Consider the following 17,822-nt stretch of genomic DNA (forward strand, 5'->3'; position numbering starts at 1 on the left):
CTGCAAAACAGGAAAGTGAAGACCAGAAACTGTCTCTGTTTACAGCTAGTTTGGGCTGCAAGACAGGATGTCATTATTAGATATGCCACTTCCCAGACTGCAGTAATACAATGGGAGCTTCTGCTGGGTTTTCACAGAGTCTCTTGCAAGTTAGACAGTGCAGTGGGGGAGCGACAGACAGCAACAGCATTAATCCTCCCACACAGGCTACAAGGGTCTTCAGGGGGAGATGGAGAGAGGGTGCACACTAGTCCTTCACTGCTGTCTATGAGGACATGAGAAGAGGGCAGGCAACATAAGAATGCAGCTCTTCAAGGAACACAGAGATGGAGAAAGAGCCTGCCACTCTTGTGCCACTGTCAGGGAAGACAAGGTTGCAGAGCACAGGCCAGAACGAGAATATTGCCCTGTTAGAAAGACCTTCAGTGCTTCAGCTCTTCCAACAAGGCATATTTCACAGCTGAATTAGGGAAAATGACAGGGAGCCAAAAACCCAGAGGGAGCTACTGAGTAGGCGCAACACTTGCATTGTTGACCCTTTGGATTTCACAATGACAATGATAATTGAGCCAGGACTCTATAAGAGGGATAGGTTCCTGTAGCTCGCTAGGCTAGGACTTGGACAAAGGTATGTGGGTTGTAGCCTTGAGTCTTCACAATGTGTGTGTCACCTCTGAAATAAAGGCATGGGTGGAGGATTTGGACACCACATGAAAATGGTGCAAAAGCTGAGCTTGTTGTTTCAAGGCTGCACAGTAACTGATATGAAAGCTCTGAACAATTCCTCCAGGGTAAGAAGGGCATCCAGAAAATCCCCATCTCTTTGTCGGTGGGAGGCTATGCTTAGCTTAATATGCTGCACTCTGATACTGCATTCTCTAAGCCGACTTGGAGGTCTTCCCTGTCATAGGACTCAACAGGGATGCACTTAACAGGGCCATATTACTAACCACTGTTGCAAAATGGACCACAGGAGGAATATCTTGTTCAGATAATCCACCGTTTCTTCATGCTTGTTCTATAGAAGCGAAGGACTTCTGCTCCCTCATAAAGTAGCAGCAGCAGTAGGGACAAAGAAGGAGGCCAAAGTGTTATTCACTGGAGTGAAAATACGTTTTCAAATGTCTTTATTTGCCTGCATCATTTTGTAAGTTTACATCCTACTTGACAGTCTGTCATTCAGTAGTTTTATGTCTATAAAGGTTGAATTTTGTATGAGAAGTACCCCAGGGATCAATTCTTGGTCCCCTGCTGTTTAGTTAGACCAAAGCTGCCAGCAGACCATATCATCCAGAGACACATCTATTATTATAGTTATATTACTGACACTTAGTTGTACATATTCATGTCTCTTAAAGAAATAAAAACGAATGTCCAACATGTCCCTGCAACTGAACAGCTACACAAAGATATCTATTTATTTTTAGTGCCAAACCTAAGCAGCAGCAGCAAAAAGGTTCTTCTGTTGGACTTATTAATTCCCACACAGGTCAAAAACCTGGATGTTATGGTGAGTCACGTTTGCAACATTACCAAAACTGCTCTATTATAAAACATCACATAAAGGGTTCCTGCTACAGGTAGATGGAAATAGATAAATTAAATAAACAAGTTACAGTTTTCATCTCTTGTTGGTTGACTAGTTCCATTGCTCTGCCTACAAAGACAGTGGGCGAAAGACAACATTTGATCCCATCTCACCAGTCCTGAGATTTCAGCATTCACTTCCTGTTGATTTTAGAAGTGATGTGATGTAAATGTAACCTTTTGGGTGAAAAACCTTGTGTGGCATTTACATTTCTTTGCTCCTTTGTAAAGTAATTTCACTTGGAATAAAATGTACATTTATACAATCTCATAATAATAATAATAGTACAGAGCACTCAAGGACACCGTACAAGACACAGTTAAAACACAAGCAGAAATGTATCTATGGATCATAAAATCAAACAATTCTATAATATGAAATAAAAGTTAATAAAATTACTAGATAAACATCACAGTTATAAATCCTAGGTATAAAATCATCATCAGTGCAAGACTCAATATGTGTGTCACCATTAATCAGACCGAATATGCCAGCTTTAAATGGTGTGTTTTCAGACGGGATTTGAAAGTGGAAAGGGAGTCAATAATGCGAATGTCATAGTTTAAGGTTTTGTTGTCTTGGACTACTATATATTTAAAGGTGTTTCTAATTTTTTGGCTTCCCTGTCTACATACAGCTAGCAATGTTTACATAATGCAGTCCAGTTCAACACCATCACTAAACGTCCTGATGTAATGTCAAATGCAAACTGTGTCGGCAGCGCTCTGGAGAACAGCTGGAGAGCATAATATATTTCAGCTTCAGCTGTGTGAGGACCAAAATGAAGTTGCACCAGAATTTTCTTTCACATATTTGTCATTTGATATTTCTATAATTACCGTTTTGGTTACAGATGTAAATTACTTCTTTGCATTCCACAACCTGATGGCATGCTTCTACTAGGTAAACAGTAATTTGTCACATTTTTTTAGCAAACACTGCACCTTGTCATGGAGAAGGAGGGGCCACTGAAAATATCTCATGTTCCTCTCTTGCAAGCAAATCTTTAGTTTGTGGCATGAAATAAGGACATCTAGTGATTCTTTCTTATTCAAAGAAACTCCGCTCCCTACCTTGACTTTCCCCTCTCAAACTATTATTTTTGACACAGTAATTTTTTGTTTGTGGTGTGTGAGAGAGATATTTTAAAACCATTTTTCAGATGTGAGGGGAGCTTTTTCAAGAAAGCTCAAAAATATAATGGAAACACCCATCAAATGTGTTATACTGCAAAATGTATGTCTGTCAGGGACTGTTTTCTGGCAGCGCATACATTTCTTGTGGCTGAGAGAAGGAACAACTTGAAATGCAACTTGAGGTAACAAACAAGCAAAGGGGCGATGTTTAATGCTTTCATTTGATGCTTATTTTCAGTGGAGGAGGATTATGGCTCTCAAACAGGCAGCGGGTCTCTCCATGTTGTTTGTGACGCTGGCAGGAGCAGAGTGGCAGCAAATGAAGTCACCTTGAACACTGAGAGACATTGAAATGTTTAAGTCTGAGGTTTTCCCACTGCAGTGAACCCACAATGGCCAAATATATATATATATATATATATATATATATATATATATATATATATATATATATATATATCATTTTAATATTTCTTATTTATTTAATTATTTAAAAGGTTATTAGCCTACTATTTGCTATGTAAAAATATAGTGAAGTTACGCCATCATGAGCAGATAATGAAGTCACGCTACCTTTAGCTGCTAGCTAGCTAATCACTGCCACTTGCTGTGAGTTCCGATACACATACTACCACCCTATAAAGTATGCCAGAAAAAGATTTAGTACGTCCCAATACATAGTATGTCAAATGCAGTATGCTAAAAATACCAGGATGTTCTACTACATCCAATTCGATTTTGCAGTATGCAAGCCAGCATGTTTTTCTGGCTATTCTCACCCACAATCCTCTGCAGAGTGGACGATATGTCACACTGAATGAGCTGCAGACAGATGACAGCTTGAAAGCTCATTTACAGGTGATTGACAGCTCGTTGAAGTCTGTCGGAAGCCACAATGATGGAAGTGACTGATGACCAGTCCGATAGTAATAATAGGAAATTAATTGTTTAATTAAACAAATAATCCTAAATATAACCAATTACAAAAGGGCATACACTAAGTATTAAAATATTAAAAAACAATAATAGAGAAATGCAAAGCCTATGTAATTTTACTATTGTGAATATGTTAGAATCTACAATGTATGCAGTCCTAACTTAATATAACAACAACAGAGTTCTTGGGGTTGACCTCCATCTCTGGTGACCTCGGCAAATGGTGTTTTATCTCCAAGGTAACAGATATATAAGCAAGAAGGTCAAAGTTCAGGGCGTTACATTATGAAGAAGCAGTATGTCCTGGTTGTGTGCACACTGCATTTAAAGGTCCATGCTTTTCAAGGACAGCTGCAGTACCTACTAAAAGTAAAAATAAAAAGTATGTGATTCAGAATGCACCCTTGGAGTCCACTAATACAGCGGTTACCGCTGAATCTGGGATGGCGTTGTTAAGACATAGTGCACATCCTTCAGTTCCCCCTGGTTAAAAGCGTTAGCAGGATACCATTGTTCAGCGCTGTTTAGCTGCTAGCTGCTAGCTGCCGACTCAGCAACTTCCATATTGAGAATTGTGTCCAGACAACAATCTGGATTGAGCACAGAGCCCCTTTAATTATTACCCTGTATTTCACAAATTTACAAAATGTTTAAGTAAATTGCAGAAAATTCTTTAATTAAAATACACCCACTTTATTAGGTAGACCTGTTGAACTATTGATCTACTGATCTCAAGATGAAAGAAAGGCAACAGTAACTCAAATATCTGCTCGTTACAACCAAGGTATGCCGAAGACCACCTCTGAATCAACAACATGTCGAACCTTGAAGCAGATGGGCTACAGCAGCAGAGGACCACACTAGGTGCCACTCCTGTCAGCTAGGAACAAGGCTATAATTTACACAGGCTCAGCAAAATTGGACAGTAGAAAATTGGAAAAACGTTGCCTGGTCTGATGAGTCTCGATTTCTGCTGTGACATTCAGATGGTAGGGTTGGCGTTAACAACATGAAAGCATGGATCCATACTGCCTTATCAATGGTTCAAGCTGCTGGTGGTGGTGTAATGGTGTGGGGGATATTTTCTTGGCATACTTTGGGCTCCTTAGTACCAACTGAGCATGGTTTAAACACCACAGCCTACCTGAGTATTGCTGCTGACCGTGTCCATCCCTTTATGACCACAGTGTACCCATCTTCTGATGGCTACTTCCAGCAGGATAACGCCCCATGTCACAAAGCTCAAATCATCTCAAACTGGTTTCTTGAACTTGACAATGAGTTCACTGCACTCCAATGGCCTCCACAGTCACCAGATCTCAATCCAATAGAGCACCTTTGGGATGTGGTGGAACGGGAGATTCACATCATGGACGTGCAGCCGACAAATCTGCAGTGATGCTATCATGTCAATATGGACCAAAATCCCTGGGGAATGTTTCCAGCACATTGTTGAATCTATCCCATGAGGAATTAAGGCAGTTCTGAAGGCAAAAGGGGTCCAACCTGGTATGAGCAAGGTGTGCCTAATAAAGTGGCCAGTGAGTGTATATTTTCTGTACATTTCAAAATTAGAAATAAAAAAATAACACCTATAAAACCAAAACATGTTTGTGTGGATAAAGGACATGAGAAACATAATTATGCCTGGCATATAATTAATTATCATTATTATAACTGCTAAACTACTGATTCAATAGAGATGGGAGAGTTAATGAATGCAGCAGCAAAGACAACGAAAACCACAGATGCAACTTCCCTCTGCAACAATAAGCCCTTGTCTCCTTTTCAAAGCATTTGTTTCCGCTTAGCGCCATAACTCATTTGTTGACAAATATTATTTACTATCGACGTCAACGTTGCCCCATCCTTTATTTTCCTATTTTTCTTCTGTAAGGATATTGTTCCCCGCTGTCCCCATGGCCCTGTTACTCCTGCACCGAGCCTAACAGAGCGTTCGTCCTTTTGTCAGCGCCTGTCACCTGTTCTCTCTCTTGCTCTCTCTCCCACACTCTCTCCCCACCTCCTCGTATTTTCTCTTCTCGATCTGACAATTGAAGTCCAGGGGGAGACTTACATGTTTGCTTCGGGGAGAGGTGTAAAAAGGGAAGCGGAGAATAAGGAGCAGGTCTGGCGAAGAGATTCTCCGCATCTCAATGCATGTCTTTTGGTTCTCTTCTGATTAACTTTGTCTGTTTGATCTCTGGAGTTTTCTTTTCAGTTCCTATCCTCTGATGTGAAAAAGACGGTGCACTATGAGCCAGGAAGCATTACTAGATAAAAGCCACTGTGCCCTCTATATATGCTTTCTGAACATTCATCTCCTTTCATGACAAGGCGCACAGTCTGCTTTTTGGCTTCCCTATGCTGCAGCGGTGAGATATTGTAAATACGGGTATGGAATACAGAGCAGAGTAGACTTAATTGAACTGACCAAGCAAAGCGTGAATATGTTTCCTTATTTACTTAAGTGTTAACACTGGATCTTGTGAGTGAAGAGGGCATCGTGTTGTCACAGCAGTCATTACTTTTCAAACTAATCTATAGAGTCAATCTGTGACGACTCAGACAAGCAGTGACTTAAGATCAGCGTGGTCAGATAACTGCTGGCAGTGGATATATGAGGCAACTAATATGTGGAGGTGAAGTGCTTCTGCTAGCTTCACATCAAGCACAATCTAACCCACTTGACACATATCACATCTGATAACTAACTTCAGGCATTTTTCCAATGTGATCTTCTTCTAGCTAACTCCACTGAGATGCTCCTCATCTCTCCCTGATGAGGCACATTTTTCTTTCCATTTTAAGCTCCAAAATAAAAAAAAATCATATGCAGGGAGAGTGTCCCACTGGTTACTTTTTATTTATCTCTACTACTAATAAATGTATGTATTAAACATTACAGAAAATATAATGCCTTTATTATTACAGATCTGAAATGTTCTTTGCTGCTCATGTCCAATCATAAATTGCAATACTAAAGGAATGACTTGCATTGTTTGGTGTATTTCTTCGTTTGTAAATGCAAAGTCTTCCACATATAATGTCTGTCTTTTGACAACTGTACAGGTATCATCCATCAAGTGCTGAACAGCAACTCGGGGGAAGAACATGACTGGGAAATATAAACCTCAGTTCCCTACAGCTGTATTCCTTTTGTTCATGTAATGTGCTGTTTTTCCAAACGCATCCCAAAACAAGCATTAATTCAAGTACGGGGTAGAGTATGAAAGGCTTTGCTTTGCAATTAGTCTGCTGCTCTGTTCTCAAACCTATCATTTCATAGTTTCAAGTATTTCTTGGGTAATGTCTTCTAAACTTTCCAAAACTCAAGCCGCTGAATCCAACGGCAAATGATTATCAGGCTAGTGCAAACACACATAAATATAACAGGCCTAATTACTCATATCTGATTGGAGAAATGTTCGTATCTTTTAATTTATATCGCGAAACTCCTGCACCTAATTGGACACCGTCACATCATTCTAATTGGGCACCTGTGTCAGACAGGATCCTGTATAATAGTCTTAAAACTGATAGTACCTATGCCTATGTGTATTCAAGGCTTCACTGACTGACCTTTCAAATGCACCAGCCTTATAAAAAGCACTAATTTAGAGTCCTATTAGGTTCTGAGAGCTGGCTAATTAATAGCTCCTTAAATACAAAGATTTAAGTCTTTGGTGGAACACTGAGGCACTCAGCAGCCATCATGGGAGGCCAATGTCAGCTCAGAGAGAGTAAAGTCAAGCTATTATTACTGCAAGGAATGCAAAACTGTTTTATGGGAAAAGTTAAAAATGTATTGTCTTTGCACACTTTGAAATCTAGAAATTGGATTTTCCCCCCTGTAAGTTAAAAGTGCAGATGTTACTACTATTATTTACAGAAAATATGACATTTAATGAATTAAAGGTACGGTGTGTAAAATGTAGGGGCATGTTTTCATTAGATAATCACCTGGAAATAAGATTCATTGAGTTTTTGTTCCCTTCAAATGAGGCATATATCTACATACAGAGCGGGTCCTATCCCACGTCCGCCATGTCTCTACAGCAGCCCAGTATCTGTCATAGCATAGGTGCGGACAGTTCCATTAGCCTCACTGTCAGCTTCGCTAAATTTATGCTAAATTTAGGCTCTTATGTCTATTTTACAAGTCTTGGTGGTGCTTTTTGTGGTTAGCTTTGGATGGTGGTGGCGTGCAGCTGTGAGTCACTCATCAGGATGAGGAAATGAACTCATCTGTCTCTACACTCTCTGCCTGCTGACTTCAAGCTAGCTAGCTGCAAAGTAGCCAGGTCAAGGTTTTCAAATGTATCCATCAATAAACACTGAGGAACGACTGAGCAGAATTGGCCACCAGCTGAACTAACACCCTAGAAGCCATTGTGAAGGCGTTGGAAAATAAACTGGACGACATCTGTGCTGCATCAGTTTCCAACGGGATATCAGGGACTGTAATTAAGCAATATTGAAACATGGACCATTATAAAGCTGCAGCCAAGAATGTTAGAAGACGCCCAAAAAAGGGACAAAATTACAGTGCAGAAGTTAAAGGAGCTGATGGGATCACATTTCACTGGAATTGGACCTTGCATAATTCCATGTTACAAATAAATAACTGATTGAATAAACAAATCAAGCACTTGCTTTAGAAAGAGCTATACGTGTTTTCATGTTGGCCACTGTAGTTCTCCTTCACACTTAGTACACAGGAGAAGTTTCAGTTTTGCAACTTCAACACTCTACACCAGTAAACCCTGCACACTGGATCTTTAAAATGACTTCTTTGTAAGTGCACGCAGTGACACTAACATTGCGTTTGGGTTTTTTTGAGGGGGCAGTTACACTTGGATTTAACCTTACTGCTCACCACCAAACATCGTCAGTGATTGGGGCCAAAAAATCAAAATTTACTCTGAATGAGAGGCCAGGAACCTGCAGACAATGTCACATATACAGGGTTAATCTAGGTTACACCAGCAAGATGAATGTTGTGATGTCTGTGCCCAGTTTGTGCAGAATAAATCACCCGTGATCGCCACACAATGCATGGTGAATACACTTTCTGTTGGACTTGCACCTGACTTGCTGTGGTGTCACGTGGGGATGACAATAGCCTCACAACATCAAGGTGGCTGCAGTTTTTAGAGCGAGGAGCCGCAAATGTGGTCCACCGAGAGACACAGTTGGATGTTTTTTGGAGTCATTAGAGGACCCGCAGCTCCAGGCATTCATGCAGTGGCTTCACCCTGAAGCTGGCTGGTGCTTAATATATGCATACATACTATGAACAGATGTATAATACACACAAAGCTGAATAAATGGAACAGAGTTCTCATGGCTCAGCTTTCTCAAGCCATAAAAAACACACTCCTCTCCTCCCAAAACAATGCTCTATTGTTAAGAGGGTATACTCAGTGGCTGTCGGGCCTACCTATCCAAATCTCCTTCTGTAACAAAAGAGAGTGTGTATGTGTGTGTGTGTGCAGGTGCAGGAACAAAAGATCTGGCAGGAGGTAGTTGTGCAATGTAGAGCTCACGGTTGATGTAAAGGGTCAGCCCAATCCGCACTCCCCATGTGACCGACCAGCTCTCACCTTCTTATGAGGACTCCTTTGTTCGCTTTTAGGTTATAGCTCAGATCGTCATCGTAGAAACAACAAAACAGACGGCTCACAGCTGTCCACAGACGGCAAGGCTATTTGTTGTCCTTCACCAGGGTATGGTGTACCTTTCTTTCCCACTATATTCTCACATCACATTTTGGTTGTGGTTCAAAGTATTTTTTTGGAAAGCATGTTATGAATGTCCTTAACTAAAAAATGGACCCAGATGTATATTAACTAGCAGCCAGGAGAAAATCTGGTCCAATTCTCTCAAAGATTTTTAAAGAAAACTGAGTCTCAGTGCTTCCTTGGCTTTCTACTGTATCCTTGGAAACACAGGATTCATCTTTGTGTCCCATAATTCCCCGCAATAGCAACAGATGACTCATGGTGCTGGTGTCCCCAGGTGCCTTCCTTCTGTCAGTCCAGTAATTTTTACTATTAATATTTGGGATTGGGAAGTGCATGTGTTTTAAAAAAAATATATAAAGAAACATCACAGGCAGGTTTTTTTTTTTTTTTAGCTTTAGTCTACTCTTTTACCCGTCTATTGTGTAATCATCCTCTACACCGTGAACCTGCTATTGAACTTCATCAATTCAGATTTCATTCTGTGCTTTCTTGTTTTTTTTTTCTCCTTGCCTTTTAAATGGCAAAATAGCTGTGGCCAAGTATCCTGCTTGCTATCACTCAGAAGCTATTTTCAGAACAATCAGAGACTGGTGAACACAGCACAGACAGACAGAACAGAAGAGGTCAAGCGATAAAATAACAGTGATAACAAGCATGGCAGCAATCGATCCATCAGCTATGGGTCTGTCGATAATTTAGCCTCAAGGGTTAACAGTCAATATTTTGGGGGTTCTGGTTAAGCAAGCTGATATCCAGATAATGGATACTGGAGCCAAGATTTCCTCTTCCATGTGCCAGTTATTGTTCACACAATCTCTGATTCCACTGGCTATTGGTTTGACAACGATTTAGCTGCTGAGTAACCTCTATTAACAGATATCTTTATATGAATGCAGATGATTTTTTAAATAAACCTAATAAAAAGCTAAATTTTCTTCAGACGATAGCCGATGGGTTCCAAGGTTGCATTTTGGCCGATACATCCATTGCTCTCCACTCGGGGTGGGAATCTCTAGAGGACTCATGATACAATAGTATCACAATACTTAAGTCAGGATACGATATGATTGCGGTATTGCGATACAATATATTGTGATATATTGCGATTTATTACCTTGTTTCCCAACTGCCCCCAAGGGAAAACTTTGTCAATATCAATTTTCCCTCATAACATGAAGATTTCTGTCTGTTCATCTGACTTTAATCATTTTTATTGCAGCAAAATGTGATGCAAAGCAGACAGACTGAGCAACACCGTCATAAAATCTGTTGGTGCCTCCAGCTTTGTTTTGATGAACTTCCTGCCAAATGCTGCTGACTGAGACCTCCGCTGACCTCACCAGGAGAAAAAACCTCAGCACCATCTAGTGGACCAAAAAAGCAGTTGATTTTATTATTCTAGTTGTTATTCAAATTGTTTATCAAATGTGTTTTTGCAGAAATTAATTATGTATATAATAAAAGATCAATACTTGGCGTTTGTGTATCGATACAATATTACCACGTAAAATATAGCGATACTGGGCTGTACTGATTTTTCCCCCAGCCCTACTCTCCACACGTTTCCCTGCAAAGCCCACATAAACGTGATTGGTCAATAAGACTCTGACTACAAACAGAAACTGAAACGTTTCAGAAAAAAAAACATCTTGACCCGTTGCCTACAAATTCTTCCCTGGGTCCAGACCTCAGAATCTGCACACTCCACCGAGTTGATTGATTTGTCTGGCATCATGACATAAAACCAGGTTTCTCGGTTGAAATAAACACAAATCAGCAGTTGGCTGTGGATGACACAGACGCTGCTAACGAGGCCTTTTAAATTGACAAGTCTTCTCAGTATCGCCCAGAATTGCAGGTTTTTTCTTCTGTTTTTTTTTACTTCACTCTGCTCCACTCTTAAACCCCCACCCAAACAGGTATGTTGGCATGGCTACGCATAAGTGTGGACTCAAAATGACGTTTGATTAAGGAAGATATGTTGGTATATGGTGACTGGTTTTGGAAAATCGATTCTTCCTTCACCATGGAAATCGGTTAAAGTGGATGCAGTGTCAGACGAAAGATGGAAATGGAGTATAACCAGTTGATAATTCTGTCTGATATCAGGCAACACAGATTCTGCATTCATATGCAGATATCTGTTTATAGAGATCAACATGACAGGAACAAGAGGGGACGTTTTTCAGGCAGCACAATGCCTGTTATTTATAACATGTCTAGACAGCATTATACAGTGTAGACTAGCCCTTCTCTTTTTAGAGGCTTACATCACAACAGAAATATATGTATTTTTGGTGATCAAAGTTTATTGTCGTTGCACTGAATCTGTTTGACCCACAGATTGTTGAATGGAAGTTTTGAAGACATTTATCCACAGATAACTATTATAGACTATATCATAGTCTGATGTTTTTAAGATGTGCTATTTATTTTCTTGCTAAGTGTTAGATGAGACACTGACACTATTTTCATGTCTAAACAGTAAATATGAAGCAACAGCCAGCAGCCGCTCAGCTTAGCTTAGTTTATCTTAGCATAAAGACTGGAAACAGGTACTTGAACTACTGCAGATTAAACCAATCAGATATAAGAATATATATAATATAATATGTTAATTAGTGAGCTTTGGAGGTGTTGGTAGGTTGATTTTGTTACCTTTGGACAGAGCCAGGCTGGCTGTTTCCCAATTTTTAAGTGTTTATGCTATGCTAAGCTAACTATCTCCTGGTTGTAGCTTCTTACTTTATGCACACGTGAGCGCAGTATCAATCTTTTCATCTAAGTCTTGGTAAGAAGTAAATACATGTATTTCCTAAAATGTTGCAATATCGCTTTAAATAAATCAAAGGAATATCTTCTTTGGTGAACTTGGTGTGCATCCCCACTTTATCAGTATTCACACTAATACCTGGGCTACTTATTGGGGCGATTAAATGTTGAACAGATTTTTCAAATATTGCCAACTAAGATTTTTTGCCTAATAAATATTCTGTCTGTTATGCACTCCAGAGAGGATTTAGATTAGATTAGTCTAATTTGGACCAAGGAGTAGGGTTTGGTTGCAACTGCTTTTACAGTATAACCTACTGTACATCTGTAGTATGGCACATACAGGACAAAATGTACATTTATCTTTCATAAACAGCAAAGCAGCAACATATTAGCCACAAAAAACATGATCATTTAAAGCACTATGAGATGATGCTTTTCACTGTGGAACATAAACATAATCATTGTGCACCCACAAGGACACATGTAAGAAAATAGCTGTACGAAAAAGTTAAAGATCTTCATTTGACATCGAGGGGCAACAGGTTTTGCCCAGTAGCAATATACAAAATAGACATATTTATACAGATGTATGTGTTTTCTATGCGTACCTTCATTTCATTGCAGTGCTTTCAAATGTTTGCAATAAAAAAAGACTGTACTCACTGTAGAGGATGGTGCCCTGTGTAGATCTTGTTTTCACTGTCAAATAGAGAATAACAGTGTTGTCCTTGACAGTAGCAGAGAGATTACTACTGGCACCAGAAGGCTGGAGAAGAGAAGAAAAGGGCTGCAGCTCCAAATACGATGTGCCGTCAAAAGAAGGGATGTATACTGTGGCATCTAGAAAGAAAAAAAAATAAATACAAATAAATGAAATGCATTCAAATAGAGTGAGAAAAGTGAATAGATTCATTATATAAGTAAATATGTTTGTACTTGATAATGTAACACAATTATGCTCGTAAGTTAATGAAGAATGACATATCTAGTAAGAGCAATGCCCTTCGGTGGTTTTGTGAGTCAACAGAACAGCAAGAATCGGCTGGTGTGCGCATTCACAGCACTGATAGCTTGCCTGTGAGCAGAGTCAGCAGGGCCCTGTCAGGGCTATGTGCTAGTGTGTTATTTCCCACTGGATGAAAAAGGGGTATGACTTTAAGGAGAGGTGGAGGAGGTACCCGCTCAGGTCATCAACTCCACAAGCCAGTGATGATCTGCCGGCTTTTACACAAAGGACACTATACACCTGGTGGATAGCTCGCTGTTCAGGTGCATGACAGTCGATTCAAAATAGGCCACCCCGGCCTCAGCTCAGGGGATTCTACCTTCAGAGTCCAGATCTCAAGGAAAAGAGCAGTTTATCCTCAGATGAGGACTCATAAAATACAGTATGTGTGGGGTTACAAAAACTAGTTTTTTGTTTTTTTTTTTATTGTAAGAGAAATATGAATATCCTCCCATGACTCCTGCGTTCACTTTTTGGTGCTTTGATGTCGGATCAAATGGATTTTTACAGCAGATCTGTGAATAACTGACAGCATTTTCAACAGGAAGTTAAAGAAATGCAATAATAGGAACACTGAGCAATTAGATAACGATGTAAGACACAGTAAGCAGGTGGTTTTAAAGGAAGTTTCTTTAAAACTTAACAGTGACAGTAAAACCACATTAATTAATTGTCAAAGCTTCCTTTAAGGTTTTGGATGTTAAAGGGGGACTACCCTCATTTCCAAAATTCATACATGTTATTCCTATGGTCTAAGACCATCCAAAAATATTTGTAAACACAAACAACTGTCTCCCAAACCCAAAAACTAGAGTGCTAAAACTCAAACTTGTATTGTCATCAAATATAAAGTCTGGAGCTGTTCCACAGACGATGAATTGGGAAAGATGTTGTAGACGACACTGAGAGCAGCCAGGGGAATTTTCTGTGTATATGGGCACATTTTCTGTTTTACTGCTGAGAACACTACAATATAATAAAGCTCATTTGAGAATATATACATAAAGAAAACAAATATTCTGTGAGTCTACAACATCATTCTCCCATTCATTGTCTATGGAGCAGCTCCAGACTTTATACTTGTTGACATCACAAGTTTGAGACTTACTTCTGTTTTATGGCTTTGAGAGAGAGTAACTCATGATCACAAATATTAATTGAACTTTCCCAGGCCATGGAAATAGCATAGGAATTCTTAATTTGGGCCATTGCACCACCTTTCCGAACGGCGCTTGCCTATCTCCTTGGACCAACTGACTCATGTTCTATTGCTGTACACATGGAGCCCTTATCTACTTCAGCCTTCAAAGTTTTTGTTTCAATATTTGCTACTACCATCAAGATCAGCAACTGCAGCGGCTCCACCCGCGCCCGCGCCCATGGCTTCCGTGCTCACTGCGGCAGCCCTCCTTCTCATTGTGGCATAGCCCTCGTGGCTCCTGTAGCCAGCGACGGCCAGGTGTGGGCCTGATGCTCCAGCGCCATCTATTTTCAGTGCTAGTTGATTTGGCAGGTGTGTTGTTACACACTCCTCACACACTCCTTAACACAATCCTTCGTGGATTTCAACTACCATGGTCTTAGGGGGAACTGCCCACTGGTCCGACAGCCCATTGGTCCGACATCCCATTGTTCTGACCATATTAAACCCATTGTTCCGAAGTCCCGTTGTTCCGAAATCATCATGATGCCCTGTGGTTAAGGTCTGGTTAGGTTTAGGCACAAAAACCACTTGGTTAGGGTTAGGAAAAGATCATGGTGTGGGTTAAAATGAAAAAGAAAGTGACAAACACATAAGCTGTGAGCCTGCTTCGCCTCAGGCCTTTCCCAGCTGACACAGAGCTGGTCGTGGCGCACCATCGAGGCAGAAATACGCCCGCCGGGAGCCGTTCAGCACCGCGGACCGTCGGACTAATGGGATGTCGGACCAATGGGCTGTCGGACCAATGACATGGACCCAGTCTTAGGTTGTGTAGTGATTAGCATTGGTGCCTCATAGTGAGAGGGTCCCTAATTCAAACACTGCCCTTCTGTGTGGAGTTTGCATGTTCTTCCCGTGTCAGCGTGGGTTTTCTTCAGTATTGTATAGTCAAAGAAGAATGGCTTTTGTTGAGCTGCCTGATGTGAGAGTGCTACACTACTTGTTGACAGTGGTGCAATGGATTTATTCATGGCAACAGGACAACACTGTCTCCTAAATATTAAGTTTGTATATTACTAAATTGTTCCCATAATTCTGTTTTAATGACAAAGTAAACACTGCCTGGGTTATGTTCAGAGACAAGGTTTCTTTAGTGAATGAAGCACTTTATTTATGTACAGTGCTGATGTTGCAGGGAGGTGGTCGAGGTGGATGGTGGTTACGCATGGTGCAGGACTGTGACACCAGAACTCTGGGTTTGCATTCAGACCCCTGTCTTTGGTTAGGTTTCGGCAACAAAAGCACTTTGGTTACGATATGGTAGAGGTTGTGATTTTGGTCAATGCTGTGGTTACTACAAGTGGATACAGTATTGCAAGACTGCCTATTGAAATACGCTGTCAGTATCAACATTTTTACGACTTGCCAGACATGTTCATTTGCAGAATTTCCTCATCGTGTTAATGGAAAATGTAATTCGCTCGGCATGTTTCCTTCCAGTGTATTCGCTGTTTTTAACAGTAAACAAATTTAATTTCTAGGGCACAGGATAACACATATTCTGAGTGTCAGTCATTCATATCAACAGTTTATCCTGGAAAAGTTTTAACTAGGCTGTGAAAGGGAGCTGGATAATATACTACAGGAAAATATCGGCAAGGACAATTTCAGGGTTTGACAGTAAGGATTTCTTAGTGGTCTGAGGACCAGTTAGATGCAGACTCAGTCCAGTTTAATGACCGGTCACCAGACCAACACCCGAGAAGAATATCTGGTTGTACCATTTATATTCCGATTCCCGCTCTCTTCCTGACCAATCAGAATGGATGACTTGTCAGAGTTGCGCAAAGAGTTAAGTGGAGCAAACATGGAAGCTAATGCATCACATTACAAAGAGATAATAAAAACAGTGTGTCTCTTATTGTGGAAGGAGCGGTTTCCTTGGGCTGAAAATAATGAATCAATCCAGTAATGTTTGTTGGCAATTTCTGAGCAAGGCAGATTGAGCTGGCTCATTTTTAAAGGCACCAGCAATTACAGCAAACACATACTAGATGCACACAAAAAGAGCTGGCAGCACCTAAGCATTGTGTTGGCAAAGCAGGAAGCCGACAACCCCTCATCAGGTCCCATTAATGTCAAACACAAAAACAGAAAACCGCTCACCATCCTAAAAAAGACTTTTCTGGTTGCTTTTTATAAAATTATTTGTTTTTTCTCCCAACTACATTTACAGGAATCTGTCTGGTCCTGATCTAGGGAAACATCACCTGCATCGAGGGCCAATTTATATTATTTTATAATTTAATTTCTGTAAAAATTACACACATCAAATTGAATCAGAGTCAATTAGGTACCTCCTGTTGTCTTTCTGTCATTGAATATTGGTATAAAATGCATTTATACTGTATAAAAGGAATATGGGTTATTTGTGGTGTTAGATTATATTGAAGAGAGTACTGGAGAAATATCAAAAAGAGAATCCAGAAGCAATTAATTTCACAAAGGCAGCTTTTGAAATAGTTTGCACCTATAATATAATGGCACTTTAAATGAGAAAAAAGGAGTGCACAGTCTTATTTGGATTGATGTAATGGTTAGGTAAAAGTTGCTGAAAAGACATAAATGGGACAAAACTGTGCTCTCAACTTTCATTTTATTATTCCTCTCTGGCCAACAACCTACATCACGGCTTCAAATATATGAGAAGTAAGGACATAAGGTAATGAGCCGTAAAAGGAGGTCATGATCAATACAGACCAAGTCTGAATAATTTCCTGCCTCACTGGTTTCCTCTTTTTTCGCCTACTTCCATACCTTGCAGCCATTTACTCCGTAACTAATTTTTGTGATCACTTAGCTTTCAATTGAATGCTTACATACTTGACAGAATGTCTTTGGCAAGGTCTACGACCCACTGTGTCTTCTTTGGAGAGACAATTTATCATAGCTTAAAACTCTGACATGCCCAGATGAACTGGCTTTATCTTGACAAAACCTGTCTTATGGTTGGCTACTTGACATCAAATACTCACTCAACCACCAGGCACTGGCCTGGATTACGGTACACCCACCAGAGGTGCAGCCCCAGGGTCCAAACATAAGAGAGCAAACCTCACAGCTCACACACGTCAAGCTTCTTATTTACAGGCCACGCATAAGATACCAACTAAATCTGACTGAGAGGTAAGTTTGAAAGCTGCTTTGAATTGATAGTCTTCATGCGATAAAAAGGGGAAAAAATGATATCACTGCAGTGATTTAGCTGTTTTAGTGATAAAGTATGTGTGTGTGCAGGCTGTGTGAAAGGTCCCTGTAATACATTTGACAGTATGACATATGACATTTTAGCTACAAAGGGGAGTTAAAACCTTTGCTGTGCATGAAAATGTTAATATTACCAATCCCTGTTGTAGCATTAATCCAGTACTGACTAGTGACTAGAGCACCCACTGGTCACATCTACAGTAGATGCAAAGTGGTGAAGCACTCA

The 17,822-nt window shown here is 40.2% G+C and overlaps 1 protein-coding gene across 1 annotated transcript in view; it reads right to left on the bottom strand.

Annotated features, from left to right (window-relative positions):
• Window positions 1–17,822, bottom strand: part of eys (eyes shut homolog) — a 233,308-nt gene that overhangs the window by 65,234 nt on the left and 150,252 nt on the right. The window contains exon 40 of the mRNA XM_049600306.1: window positions 12,846–13,022. Within this exon, the coding sequence (XP_049456263.1) occupies window positions 12,846–13,022 (177 nt within the window). The remainder of the gene's footprint in view (window positions 1–12,845; window positions 13,023–17,822) is intronic.

This window comes from Epinephelus fuscoguttatus, linkage group LG16 (assembly GCF_011397635.1).
Source record: "Epinephelus fuscoguttatus linkage group LG16, E.fuscoguttatus.final_Chr_v1".
NCBI lineage: Eukaryota > Metazoa > Chordata > Actinopteri > Perciformes > Serranidae > Epinephelus > Epinephelus fuscoguttatus.